General features: G+C 39.2%; 1 protein-coding gene across 2 annotated transcripts in view; it reads right to left on the bottom strand.

The window, feature by feature from the left end:
• The window catches only part of CTNNA2 (catenin alpha 2), a 447,877-nt gene that overhangs the window by 323,980 nt on the left and 109,888 nt on the right, over nucleotides 1–14,009 (bottom strand). For both annotated transcript variants that reach the window (XM_057369301.1, XM_057369302.1), the window contains exons 4-6: nucleotides 12,681–12,847; nucleotides 8,905–9,024; nucleotides 7,305–7,571 (exon numbers count right to left, since the gene is read on the bottom strand). In XM_057369301.1, the coding sequence (XP_057225284.1) occupies nucleotides 7,305–7,571; nucleotides 8,905–9,024; nucleotides 12,681–12,847 (554 nt within the window). The remainder of the gene's footprint in view (nucleotides 1–7,304; nucleotides 7,572–8,904; nucleotides 9,025–12,680; nucleotides 12,848–14,009) is intronic.

Below are 14,009 nucleotides of genomic sequence, written 5' to 3' on the forward strand. Positions count from 1 at the left end.
GSAAGTGTTCAAKGCCAGGTTGGACAGGGCTTGGAACAACTTAGGACAGTAGAAGGTGCCCTGCCCATGGCAGGGGGTGGAACCAGATGATCTTTAAGGTCCTTTCCAGCCCAAATTCCAGCTTCCAGCTGTGATTYCCTGATCTTTCCCTCTGGGACACCAGCCTGGATGCACCCACAGCAGCTCCRTGAGCATCCCACCCAGGCAGGAGGGCACAACCACGAGCAGAAGCATTGAACCCCACCTTCCCAGCCCCCTCTCCTGACTGTTCTCTAAATGTAAAAGGAGATACTGCTTCCCTGAAATAGTGGTGGTGTTCACTTCTCACATACCTAAGCTACAGAAGCATCTCAGAGGTGCTAAATAAACACAGGCAAAATAGTAGCAAGAGTAGTCTAATTAGAACATTTCACTTAGTGTTCTTTYCGAGCTATTATATGTAACCTGAAAAAGAATTTTGTATTAATGCAACACTTCAGATATTCATACTTTCTTTAACAAGGAAAAAAGAAACCTGCAATAATTTGAATAATAATGCAATAACTGTACTACTGCAGAAAACACATTTGCTTACAGAAATGATAATTAGGTTTTTAAAGTGGTTTTCTTTGCTGTATTTTTAGTATCTCTGAACAAATTTTTGTGGATAAGGGTTCACTACAAAAATTCCTTTGTAAATAAACTGCCCTGCTACAGGTTAAATGTATTTGACAGAGAAGCAAGGCAGCAGTTGGTGTGTAGGCAAAAGGTTTTTTCTACCAACAAAAGAAGTGGTAGCACAGTGCTGTGGTTAAACTACAACGAGCATTTTTGATCAGTAAATCTCTCCACAGTACTCATTTACTATACAGGAGCATTTCAGAGGGGGAAAAAAAATAGATAAGATTTTTAAAAAAATTCCAGAAGCCCACTAGATGGTGCTCCTATACAGCAAATGCAGATCAGTGGCACCATTCCCACTGCTAAAGGGGAATAAAAGGCAATGAGATCCTAATCCATAGTTACCCAGGATGCTTCTCTTTACAGAGRTCACATTTTTTCTACACGTTTTCTACCAAAATCCTGACATTTCCAGTACTGTCCCTTGTACTCTGGAGCTGACCTTTCCCTAGTAATAAATAAACAAGTCCATACATACACAAAAGGGGTTGTAATGGGCAGAAAAATGCAAGAAGAACTGAAAGGAAAAACTTGTTCGGSCTCTCAGCATCATCAGGACCCAAAAAATTTACTCTGATTCGTCCTCATTTGAAAGATTGGTTCAGCATCCTCAAACATGTGTCCCTGCAAACAAATTAAGGTTTTGGGCTTAGTGTAGAATGCAACATTTTGCTCTTGGTTATTATTTTCTTAAAAGTCTGACTTTTCCCCACTCTGGGGAGATCTGAGAAGTGCAGAAAGTGTCAAAGTGTCTCACCACTGCATTGAAGTTTTGGAAACCGTGGGATGCAGCCTGGCTGCTTTCACAAAGGAAATGGTTGGTTTGACACAACTGCAGGATAAAAGTCACTTCAGCTGCACCACAGAAAAAAAAAGTCCAACCTAGATTTTGGGACTCCCAACACAAGAAATTTGTGATTTGGGGAATGAGTCCAGATGAGAACACAAAGTTGATCAGAGAATGGAGCATCCCTGCTCTGGAGCGAGGCTGGGAGAGCTGGGAATGTTTACCTGGAGAAGGCTCAGAGAGATCTTGGAGCCCCTTTTGGGGCCTGAAGGGGCCCCAGAAGAGCTGGAGAGGGACTGGGGACAAGGGATAGAGTGAAGGACAAGGGGGAATAATCAGCTGGACAGGGTTTGGAGCAACTTGGGATAGTAGAAGGTGTCCCTGTCCATGGMAGGGGTTGGAACTGGATGATCTTTAATGCCCCTTCCAACACAAACCATCCTGAAATTCTGCAGTATTTCACCCAAATCCATACATGAGGCTATCTGAATTTACAGAACACTTTCCCCAGTGCTTTCCCAGTTAAATTCAATATAGAACAGCTGTTACACAGAAATTGCCATTTGCTTGGGCTATAGCTACTCAAGCTCAACAAGTCTGGTTCCAAATTGCTGAGGGGTGTGCAGTAATATTTTTGCAATTGTTTCTTATGAATTTTAGTAGCAAAAAATACCACATTTCAATTCTTATTTCGTAGCTCACATTTTGTGCTTTKCTCTGCAGAATCACAAATCACTTCTCCGAAGAACACATTTACAAGCAAATTGCAATTCCATAAATGTTCTGCAAAATTCCATTCTCGGATCATCTAGCAGTAATTTGTGAAAAAAAAGAACATTTTAAAGGTAGTCACTTAATGATACAACATTTCTTCTGTCTGCTTTCTTTCTGCCACATTTTGACAGCTCTTAATTTTCTGACCAAAAAAAAAAAAGCAGTGTTTGCTATTGCTATGCCCAGATACTTTGTCTTTTCAGTTTCTCTGTAATGTTTTCCCCTCATTACACACTTATTAGATCTTTCACTCTATTTAAGGTGCACTGCATTCTCTAGCCATGMAAAGTATTCCTAAAGGAGCATTAATATATTCACAAAATATGTTCTGATAGCTCATTTATTAATTATAAGCTGCACTTAACAGCCTGGAGGACAATGACCAGTGTCATCAGACACTTTCTTTCTCATCAAATGTACTCATCTCCCAAATGGTYGACTTGCTCTGTTCAAAAATTCATTAAAGATTGAGTTACTCTGCCTGCAATTTTTCAGTTCAAATGCTCCTCATAACAAAAAATAGTACAATTTCAGTACCTTGGGACCTATCCCAAATACATAAATACCTCAAGTACTAAAAATYATTTTAACCACCTCTTTCAATTTTCAGCCATAGTAAATCATAGAATTATGCCTGAGTTGGAAGAGACCCACAAGGATCAATCAGTCTAACCCCAAAAGACACCAAGAATCCCACCCTGTCCCTAAGAACTTTAATGCTACCTGAATTCTGCCAGCTTTGCTGCTGTGACCACTTCCCTTCATAATCCTTTAAATTCCTTTATAAACCAGATTATTTTCATACTCAGAAATCAGAGAGTAAAGGGGTGACCCACAGGCCCAGGAGTTCAGGATGTAACAGGACAAACATTGTTGGGCTGCAACTTTAAAGACAWAGTACAGAGAAACAATAAATCCAAYATTAAAAAGTTARAAGATRTTAAAACATCAGATAAAACAACATCAGATATGGGGCTTGCCTGTTTGGATTAACATATATTAAAAAGCAAGCACTATATATCCACCTAACAAATAAAATATTATTTTATTCCACTGCCGGAGACAGAACTTGCACACACAAAAGTCAGGCAGAAAGTCAGCTAAGCCATCCCATCAGTTCTTTCTGGAGCAATACAGAAAACAACAGATACTTGCTTTTGGAATCAATGGAGAAAAGAGGGTTTGGTCCTTTTTTCCTTTAAATATCTTTTCCTCCCCTCTCTGAGTCACAGGATTTATAAATTTTATTTAGTTTTATTGCAGATAATTCAAGCCTTGCTTCAACACAGGAATGAATAATCCTTTTCATGGAGTTATRGTGCATGCATAGTAAACAGCTTTATATTTACAACATCATTACACCCACCCTCACAGCAGTGTACAAGAATGATTACCCTCATTTTTCATATCAAAATCTAAAGGAAGTTATTTAGGATTGCTTAAAATGTAAAGTATTGTAGGTTAACCAGTCTGAAACCCCTAGAATCTGCATTTCCACAGTGATTAGCACTTCTGAAGTGTTGGCAGCACATCCCACTGACACAGCTACACTCCTCAGGAATAAGGAATTGTAATCCCAGTCCACATTCTGAACAGAGGCACCCTCCTACTCACCAGAGATCCCAAGTGCCCAGTAAATACTATTTTTGTCCCCTCCCTCTTCCATCATGGAGGACAATCTGTGTGCAGCCCTCGCTGTGTAGAGAGAACCATGGAATTATGGAATTGTTTGGGATGGAAAAGCCCTTCAGGATCATCCAGTCCAACTCTAACACTGCCAAGACCACACTGACCATGTCCCCAGGTGCCACATCCACAGGGCTTTTAAATCCCTTCAGGGATGGGGACTCCACCACTGCCCTGAGCAGCTGTGCCAGTGCCTGACCAYCCTTTGGGTAAAGAAAATTTCTCCAAAATCCAGCCTGACCCTCCCTGGCACAGCCTGAGGCCGTTCCCTCTCCTCCTGTCCCTGTTCCCTGGGATCAGAGCCCAACTTCCCCCCGGCTGCCCCCTCCTGTCAGGGAGTTGTGCAGAATTCAGCCCCTCCTGAACCTCCTTTTATGCAGGCTGAGCCCCCTCAGCTCCCTCAATCACCCCTGGTGCTCCAGACTCTTCCCCAGCTCCATTGCTCCTCTCTGGACAAAATTATCCCTTTATGTTATATCCAGATGTAAATATATATGTTAATACCCACATATATTTCTACCACTGTGCAGTTRCCAAACCCTTATCAGTGTCGAGGCCATTGATCTCCATCTCAGTTTTCACCCTGCACAGATTTCTTGGTCCTTCTCATTTCATTTCTCCTCACTCAATAATTTCACTCTCTTTATCTACCCTCACACTACACTCCAGTGTGATGTGCAGGTCCAATCTCTGCTGCACACCATAAGGGAGGACACCAGATAAATCCATCCCACAACTCAACATGTGYCAACACAGCAATCCCTCGATAACCAGAACAGATGAGACCTTACCAGATCAAAATTACCATTTCSTGAGTGAAAACAGAACCTTTCCAGAGTTCACAGTAAGTTCTTCAAAAATTTATCTATCCAACTTCCATAAATTTGGCCAAGKATCATGAGGGGAAATAAACTGTGCACCCCCATTTGCATTAAGAACTCAGAAATATTTAATGAGCATAAAATAGATGCCAAATTTTAATAATAAATTACTGATCAAACCAGGAATATCTGGTTTTAAATGAGCTCAGATTAAAGGAGGAACACTGAAGTTAAAGGACAAAGCAACAAGGCATTAAACATGTACTTTCGTTATCAATCAGCTTCAAGCAGGACTTTAAAGGAAAAAATCTAATAAGGAAAAATTTGTGAACCCTCCTTACTTCCACGTAAATATCTCTGAGAAGCAATAAATTACAATTATCTCCAAAACATTGCTGCTAAAAACCCACAGATGACTTCATACAAGCCACCAACGTATAAAGTGTGACAATGATCATAGGACTTAGTTAAACACAATGGCTGAAGTGCTTCAGATAGGTAGAACASTTGTTTGTCTTCCATGTGATGATATTTTGATCAATAAAATACTCAGATTATTCACACAGCCGTTATTGGAAGCATTAAACCACAGAACACTGATTCTGAAATGGGAAATAATGGAGACTGAGAAGTGTTAAATACTAAGAAAAAAACCTGTAAACTTATTATTAATACAGAAGAATTGTCATATAATGCAGGGTTTAGTGAGCCCCTTATACCAAATACAAACTGATCTCAATCAATAAAACTGATACTGTAAAATAAATATTCTGTAAAATTATTTTCACTAGAACATACAAACTTCCTTTCCTTTGCTGAAGTAATATACTGCCAGCATAAAAAGCCAATTTTTTCTCCATCATCTTTTTACTCATTACATGCTTTCTCTAGTCTGGAAACTTTTCTTGCTTGCTTGCTTGTAAACCTAAAGGTAAATTCACAATCATCCCACCATAAACAGCTATAAATTTTGACTTTCCCTGGAGTTTAGGGAATGTCACCTCTGCTGCAAAATTAGGTGTGAGTAAGTCTCATCCAACACCTAAGCAGTGAGTTAGAAAACAGATAACAAAATTGTTTCAATTTCTGTATCTTTGTAAGTCAGACGAGAAAGTTTTCATTTAGTCTCCTAAAATGAGAAAGAGAAAATGCTCCAAAAAGGCTGTTTTTCCACACTTAATTATGAACAGAACACGCTACTATGGCCATACATCTCCCACACACACACATGGCTCCTGCAACATTACAGAAAGTGGAAAAGACTTTACCTGAGGAGAAAAAGGATGAATRTTCTCATAGAGGCAGGGGACAATATCAGATGTCTCGCACAGTCTTCACTACATTTATTTTCACTAAGCACAACGACTCTCTTTGCATTGAACAACAGCTTTTTTCCAGAAGGCAGCAGCAGCATCATCAGTTTGGGACTGAGAAGTCACATGTTTGCTGTCCCTGTTTGTCAAACAAACCTTTGCTGCCCATAATGTGCAAAGTTCCACATAAAAGCCAGAGCACAGTCAGACCACACAGGGATTTTATTCCCAGGATCTTACCCACCAGGGACCTGTGAGCTGAGAAGGCCCTGAAAACCCCATGGAATTCCTTCAACCTTAACCCACAGGAATTGCTATTGCAGGAATAACCACAGATGTAAGAACAGGTGACAAGGCCAGTCCAAYATGCCACGAGATGAAGCAACTGCACTGCACCTCCACTTCCAGCCCYAAAAGCAGCAGGATTGAGCAGCTCCTGATTGTATGTGACAGATGCTTGGATTGCAACCTTGTGCCTTAATCAAAGTGAAAAGGACACCATTCCCTAGTAATAACTTCAACAAATCTTTGCCTTAAGTCAGAATGAAAGACAAAAACATTTTCAGAGACAGTCTACAATAATTTTTTTTTTTCACTGCCTGAAGAACAATCCTCACATAGGGGAAATTCTTCAGACAGGTCTGCTAATGAAATTAACAGTTAAACAATTAGCTGTCAAGAAAGTTGCTTAAGCAAAACTGTATCTGTTGCTGGAACAGAGGCTGCAGCACTTTGCCCACAGCTGAACTGACTGCTCTCAACTCTGTTTGAAAGATGCTTTTTCCATCTTTTGATTAACATAATTCATKATTCAAGTTGAATGTTAATGTTTCCAGGACGCTGAGCTCCATTGCTATCTTAATTTTTTTGTCTTGCCTTCYTGGCTTGCCAGACAAACATTATTTYACCATTCAACCAACCCCAGATCTTGGTCACAAAACTAAACTGCCAGATTAATCAGACTTTGCACTATCTAGAACTATAGATTTGCCAAAGATCCTAAGGATAACAAGAAGTTATTTCTCACTATTCCAGCCACTGCATGCGAGCACAAATAACTCCTTAAAATTCCACCCCATTAGCAGCAAACAACTATTCCTCACTAAAACCAACACAAATCAATGTCTGCCCTTTGCCTCTGCAGTCTGAAGAAAHGGATGTGAGTAAAAASGGAAATCTGAATCCTGCATGAGAACAACTGAGTTAAAAGCACACAGAYTGCGTGGAGAAACACTTCATTTCCCACACTAGGCTGATACTCACATCAAACTCATTGAGAGCAGCAGCGAGCTCTCCTATGCCAGTGTGGCCCTTGTTCTCATCGGTGGGCGAGGTGGCCTGGGCAGCGTTGGAGATGCCAGCAATGGCTTCCTGCACTTGCTTGAAGACATAGTCCCTGTTGGCCCTGGTGGCCGCGACGTCGGGGTGGCGGAGGAAGGCCTGGGATGCCGTGTACAACATGGTGGCATTCTTCTTCAGAGCACCTCGAGCCGCTGCCATCTCGTCCCTGCAGTGAGGGTCTTTCAGCTCCTAAAKSAAAACACGCARGGTTCAGAGTGGGAARTGAAAGGTTTTGTGTCTCGTCCCTSCAGTGAGGGTCTTTCAGCTCCTAAAKGAAAACACRMAGKTTTCAGAGTRGGAAATGAAAGGTTTTGTGTTAGGATGTATTGCCTTGAGCATCCAGGTATAAATGCCGTGMAGTGATTTGGCAGAGATGGAATCAATGGCARAATCCACCATAAATCACAGGAATAATTCCCCTCCTGCCCAAGGAAGTCCAGTCTTTCGGTGTCACTATAGCTGTTACTTTCTGCTCACAATATTGTACCAGTCTGTACATTTCCCTTTTGCAAAAACCCACAAAAATTGCATATAATGTGTTCAAAATTACTCTTCCTGATCAGCTGGATTCCATCTGCTGATTCCATCTGATGATATAGGCAATGAAACAACCTATAGCAAGTGCCTTATTTTTCTAATTACTACAACCATGTCCTTTCTAAAATTATCATAAGGTAGACCTTTAAAAAAAATCAAAACTGAAGTATTACATAGATGAATATCATAGAAACACAGAATTAACCAGGTTGGAAAAGATCTTTGAGATCATCAAGTCCAACCTATGACCTAACACCATATGTTTTAMGTTCTTAAAGACCTGCAAATATTCCTCTCGTTATTTCCAGCCTCCCCTTCATATTTTGTTCTATTCCTCAYAYCATTTAATGTTTATATATTTAGTAKATCATGACAGATATTTTCTTTTGTTTCCCCTGACAACAAGAATCAGATCCTGCACAATATGTTATCAGAATAAGATGGTACTGACTGCTGTTATTTAACCCATGATCTTTTTTTAATTATAGAGTATTACAGGCCTTGAATAAATGTTATCATGACTTTCTGGGCTTTTTTTCAGGTGCCTTAGCAGTGAATAAATGGCTAAATGAATATTTTTTTTTAAAAAAATGGTTTTAAGCCCAAAGTAGATTTCTGTTCTTCCTGAATTTGAATTRTACTGAACTAGCAAAGAGCTTGTGCTTTACCAGCTGTCAGAGTGACCTGAAATCTGCATAGGTTAGAATTAAATGGGAGTAATCATCAAATTAAAACCATCCTTAACCTCCTGAATCACTCCCTTTTTCACCCTTCAATCTTGTATTAATTTAAGTCTCTTGGAACGTACTCTTAAAGAAACTGCACTTTTGAAAAACTTCATCACATTTGAAAATAATCAGTGTGGTTAAATTGTAGACCATGACACAGCAATTAATTGTTCACTGTGCATTTTAAACCAGGATTGGACATAAAMCACGAGAACTTTAGGATGAAGAAGGACTTTTCCAACCACTTCTGCACTCACCTGTTGTCGCCTCGCAGCGACGTAGTTCAGCTTCACCATTTCTTTCCCAAATTCCTTAAAGCGATTGGCTAAATCTTGCTCATTTGTTGCATTTTTCACAGCTTCTAGTGCCTCCTCTACCTACAAGACAATAAATCAGCTCTGTCAGCATTTTAATCCACTCTTTGACAAAATCTGTGACTATTCCACCCAATACTCTCTCTTACATGGATCCAATTTAGGTTTCACATCCATCACTGTACAGAGGCTTTATGAGAGTCCCATGAACTTTAATTAGATTTCTTAATAGAGCAGCTGTCACTCTGCATTACTGTCCATTTACAGTGCTTTGGGATCATGTGAAACTAATGTWAAAGATATAACTGGATTAATTTCCCCACTCACACTTACTCAGATGAAATATTCAGTGTATGAGGGGTTTAAAGCAAAATAGATGAGTATGGTTCTTAATGTGTGTTACAGGCTTTACRGGAAAACAAAGAAAGTTATTATAGTGAACGAGAAAAAATATTTGAAAAGGAAATTCAAACTTACTATTAAGATTTTAATTTAGCCTGATAAACCCAAAACACTCTATCTTTGTGAAATAAATTATAGTTTCAACCCAGAATATATTATTTTATGTATTATTTCTTTTTTCTCTCAGCTCTGAGCTTTTCTTCTGTAGTCGTTTAACACTGAGAAAAGAATCTACCCAAGAAACCACACCTGCAGTTATTCAGTCATGCTGTAACTATCAGGCAAAGATATAAAACCCCAGTTATACCAACAAGTTAATCCACCAAATCTATTGTGAAACTTTACCTTATGCAAAGCAAGAAAAAATATCTGAAGGGATAAAAYGCTCTTTTCATGCAATAAGTAAAGGAAACATTACAGTGACTAAATGGGAATTCAAAGTTGTTCTTCTCTCCCTCACAAGATAAAAATGCAATTCCAAGTAAAAACATTGAGAACTGAAAAGATTCTACTGATCCTTCTTGCTAAAAGCTATTGCTTTTAGAAGAACATGCATAACAAATTTTCACCTGAATAAGAAATAGCTTACTGGGATGGGGACAAGTTCCAGTGCAAAAGCAGAGGTTTGCAGCTCTCCAGACACTGCTGGAAATCGATAAATTCAGCGGGAGCTGGTGTCTCATAGTTTAGAAAGGCACAATTATGTGCAGAACCTGTCTTTTTATTGCTTGAGTTGCTCTGTGTTTTCCTACCACTGAGAGAGTATATTTTCATTTTGAGCATTTACCTCCTTACTGCAGATTTACAAATTGCAGGGCAGTAGAGTAGCAAACTCATACATTTCYATTGGAAAATGCATAATTCAAGAACATAAATTCATAGCTGTTATGTTGGAAATTATAAACTAAGTTCCTGCAGATTTAAAAGCTTCAAGCTTATTCAGAATCCAAATTACCTCTTTTGCTCTTAAGAATAACAGTTTTTTTGAAAATGAACTGACTGCCTTACCACTAACACAAATTGCAAAAGCATCATTGTACTAAATAATTTKCTCCTGCAGAACTTCGTGCAAAGTATGAACATTTTACTTTCTTATCAAGAAACATTTACATTAAAATACCTGGACTTTTCATCTTTAATATGTGTTGAATGCCAAGCACAGGCATGACAAACTGACACACATTTTTCTGAGTCCTGCTCCATATTAAATAGAATTGCTGAAAAATTTGTTAGAGATTCCTCTCTGACAATCAGATTTCAAAAGATGGTGATTGTGCTCTATCGTGACAGTCAGGGATCAAGACCTCAGAATTCCAAAATGAAGAAACCAATTATGAGAAATATTAGAAAGGATTGGAGCACAAACTCCTTCGTAAGTATATTTTTATTGATATTATTACTATTATGTTTTTCTTTCTAAAAATTCATTCTGGAGCAAGTTCTCTATCCTTGAGAAAACAYGACTTCATTCAACTGAACAGATCTGTTCCTTTGATTATTTAGCTTGGACTTAATTACAAGAGATTCCTAATTCTCTATGTGCATGACCACATACTGTATTGGTACATGGGTTTTTAATGTGTTACAGAAATTTCTGCAATAACCACTATTCCCAAATTTAGGAGTGTAAAAAACAACCCGACCAGGAGTTCTTCCAGAAAGCACCTGCATATATTCYCTCTAAAACACTAATTAAAATGCACCATTTCCTGGGAAGCCTCTGACATGCTTTCAGAGAAAACTGATTACAGTACAATTCAGAATAAATCAGGCTTCATTACTTTGACATGCAGAATTATTTTAGTTCATTAATTTTATGGTTAACTTACACCAGCCTTTGAAGGTTACCTCTGAGTCAACAYAAGAGCTGTTCCTTCATCAATTTTGTATAGTATAACCACTTTTCCTCCTAGTAATTTGTCTAAAAGTAGTTAGCATTATAAAGTGGTTAGGTAAGGATATTTACATGTTTAATCCTCAGAAATAAATTACCCTTTTTAACATGAAAATAAAAGTCAGAGTCAAGGTCCTTATGTTGAATTTTKCTGCAAACAACCAGAGACTGCTGATTTTTGGAAAAAGAACTTGTAATAACATCAGAGAAATGCAGAGATTACAAACCACACTGCCAGGCACTGCCCTTGCAAATCCAGGGTGCAAAGTGTGCAAGTAAATACACCCTCTTACAAACCAGCATTGGACATCTGTATTTTACACAACACAATACTCTGCTGCAAAAGAAATCTCAGATGCGAGAACAGCATTTCTCAGTGCCTATGAAAGCCCTTGGATATGAATTTTCACAATAATGTTCAGAAAAAAACTGTTGTTTATGATATTCAAGTGYTGGCCTTGCTAGAAAAGGACAACTTCAATTACAGTTGCATGGAGCATTATAGAGGAGCAAAATTAAAAGCATATTTGAGAGAGACACTGCTTACACTGCAYGTAACCAGAGCCATGTGCTGACAATTCTGGGAGCAGCATTCTGTTCACTAGTGCAGAGCTCACTGCAGAAAAATCGGCCTCTTTCCTTATGAAAACTGTTTTCCAGCTATTCAGGCTACCTGCACAGTTTGCAAGTTGAAGGGTTCTCACTGTTTTTCCAGAACATGACATTGTTGTATAGTTGCACTGTTAAAAAGACAATATTCTGGATATGATTTCCTGCACAAATTTGTTTTGTTTTTCAGAGGATTTTGTTGATTTGTTTATGCAATAAARATGTAACAGTGCAACAACTAGGGAGGGTGGAAAAATAAATTTCCCACTTTCAACTGAAAATCCTTTTAGTACTGCAGATAAACACGAATGATTGGAGTGAAAAGTGAATATAAATACATCCAAACTATCTGGAAATCTTTAATTCCTCTTTATTCATTGATTAGATAGTTGTACTGCTGTCTCACTCCAAATWACACAATCAATCTTTAGAACTATTCAGAAGCCAAGCAGAGAAAATAGAAGAGTAGACAGCTGTAGTACTCAAACTGTGCCACAAGACAGCAACACTGGGAGAGCAACCACTGGGATAAGGTGCGAGGGGAGCAAATGCTCTGCTTCAGGTCAGAAAGCTGTTTAACAGCAGWATTAGTCCAGTCACCCAAGAGATCTGACAAATTTTGCTCCAAGTGTCCAAATATTAATTTCTGCAGAATTAGAAAATGAGTGAGACTAATGCAGAAATGTGTTAGCTCCTATCTTATATCGGCACTGTGAGATATAAGGAATATGGACCACGACAGTCATAACTGATTTATCCCATTTCAACACGCACAAAGCACATAAACCCAACAGAGAAAGTAAAAAAGGCCTACGATTTTGAGATGTGAGAGAAGCCTCATGACATCAGCCATGTCAGCCAGGATGAGCAGGCGGGTGACGGCCGAGAGCAGGGCGCGGGCGGCGCGCACCATGGTGCCCCTCTTCACCGAGGAGCAGGGATCATCCGCGAACTCCGACGAGGCAATCCGCATCGTTTCTCCTGCCATTGGACACACAAATGGTTAAGCTGCAGCCTTGCATTTTTTTCATTTTTCCAGAAAGTATAAATAACTCACTAAAAAGCTAAACTGAGTCCCAACTGATGTTGGGAAAAAAATCAGAAAGCCACAAAACCCCTGGGTTGGAAGGGGGCCTTAAAGACCATCCACTTCCACCCCAGGGACACCTCCCACTATCCCAGGTGGCTCCAAGACCCATCCARCCTGGCCYTGGGCATTCCCAGGGATCCAGAGGTAGCCACAGAATTTCTTCCCAATATCCCGCCTATCCCTGCCCTCTGGCAGTTTGAATCCATTCCCCTTGTCCTGTCACTCCAGGCCCTTGTTCAAAGTCCCTCTCCAGCTCTCTTGGAGCCCCTTTAGGCACTGGAAGATGCTGGAAAGTCTCCCTGGAGCCTTTTCTTCTCCAGACTGAACAACCCCAGCTCTCCTAGCCTGCCTATGATTCATAGTTTTTGTATTAACCCAAACTTTGCTGTTGTTCTGTTTGTCTCCAGAGCAGAAACCCAGAAAGAAAGTACTTCTAATGTGAAATCAAAGCATATCTACGTTTCTTTTAAGATTATTGCAGCAATATTAAGAAAGAATCCCAGATGGCAAAACTTCCCATAAGACAAGGCAAATCGTGGGGGAGAGACTTAAGACAGCCACAGTGATTAACTCCCATCAGAACTCTTTTCCTTATTGCATTTATCATTAGAACTGCATGTTCATATTATAATTTGCAGGAAGTCTATCTTGGATGATAAGCTGATAATATACAATTTCAAAATAAAATTCAAGTGGCTCATTTCTAAGGCAGCATAAACCTCTTTGCTTTCCATAAGGTTGGCAAAACTCTCAAAGAATTTCTTAGGAGACAATTAACWAACAATCATTGTCAGGTAAAAAGAGAACAAACCAAATTTCTAAACATATTTAAATGTAATATTGCTCAGCACCACAGAGCTGAAATTCAAGATAAAACAGAAAATTAGGTTTCTGTGGAGCAGGACCAGTATTTGCTTTCCCTACCTTCCCATGCATTTTACCTGTGTTCAAAAATTCACTGAAACTAGGAGCAAGGAATTTTGAGGCCACAAAGATTTTTCAGACACATACTTTAATCCAGTTATTCAAAAAATTAGCAACAACTCTTGGCTG

This window comes from Malurus melanocephalus, unplaced genomic scaffold (assembly GCF_030028575.1).
Source record: "Malurus melanocephalus ecotype Western Australia unplaced genomic scaffold, MMel_1.1 scaffold_107, whole genome shotgun sequence".
NCBI lineage: Eukaryota > Metazoa > Chordata > Aves > Passeriformes > Maluridae > Malurus > Malurus melanocephalus.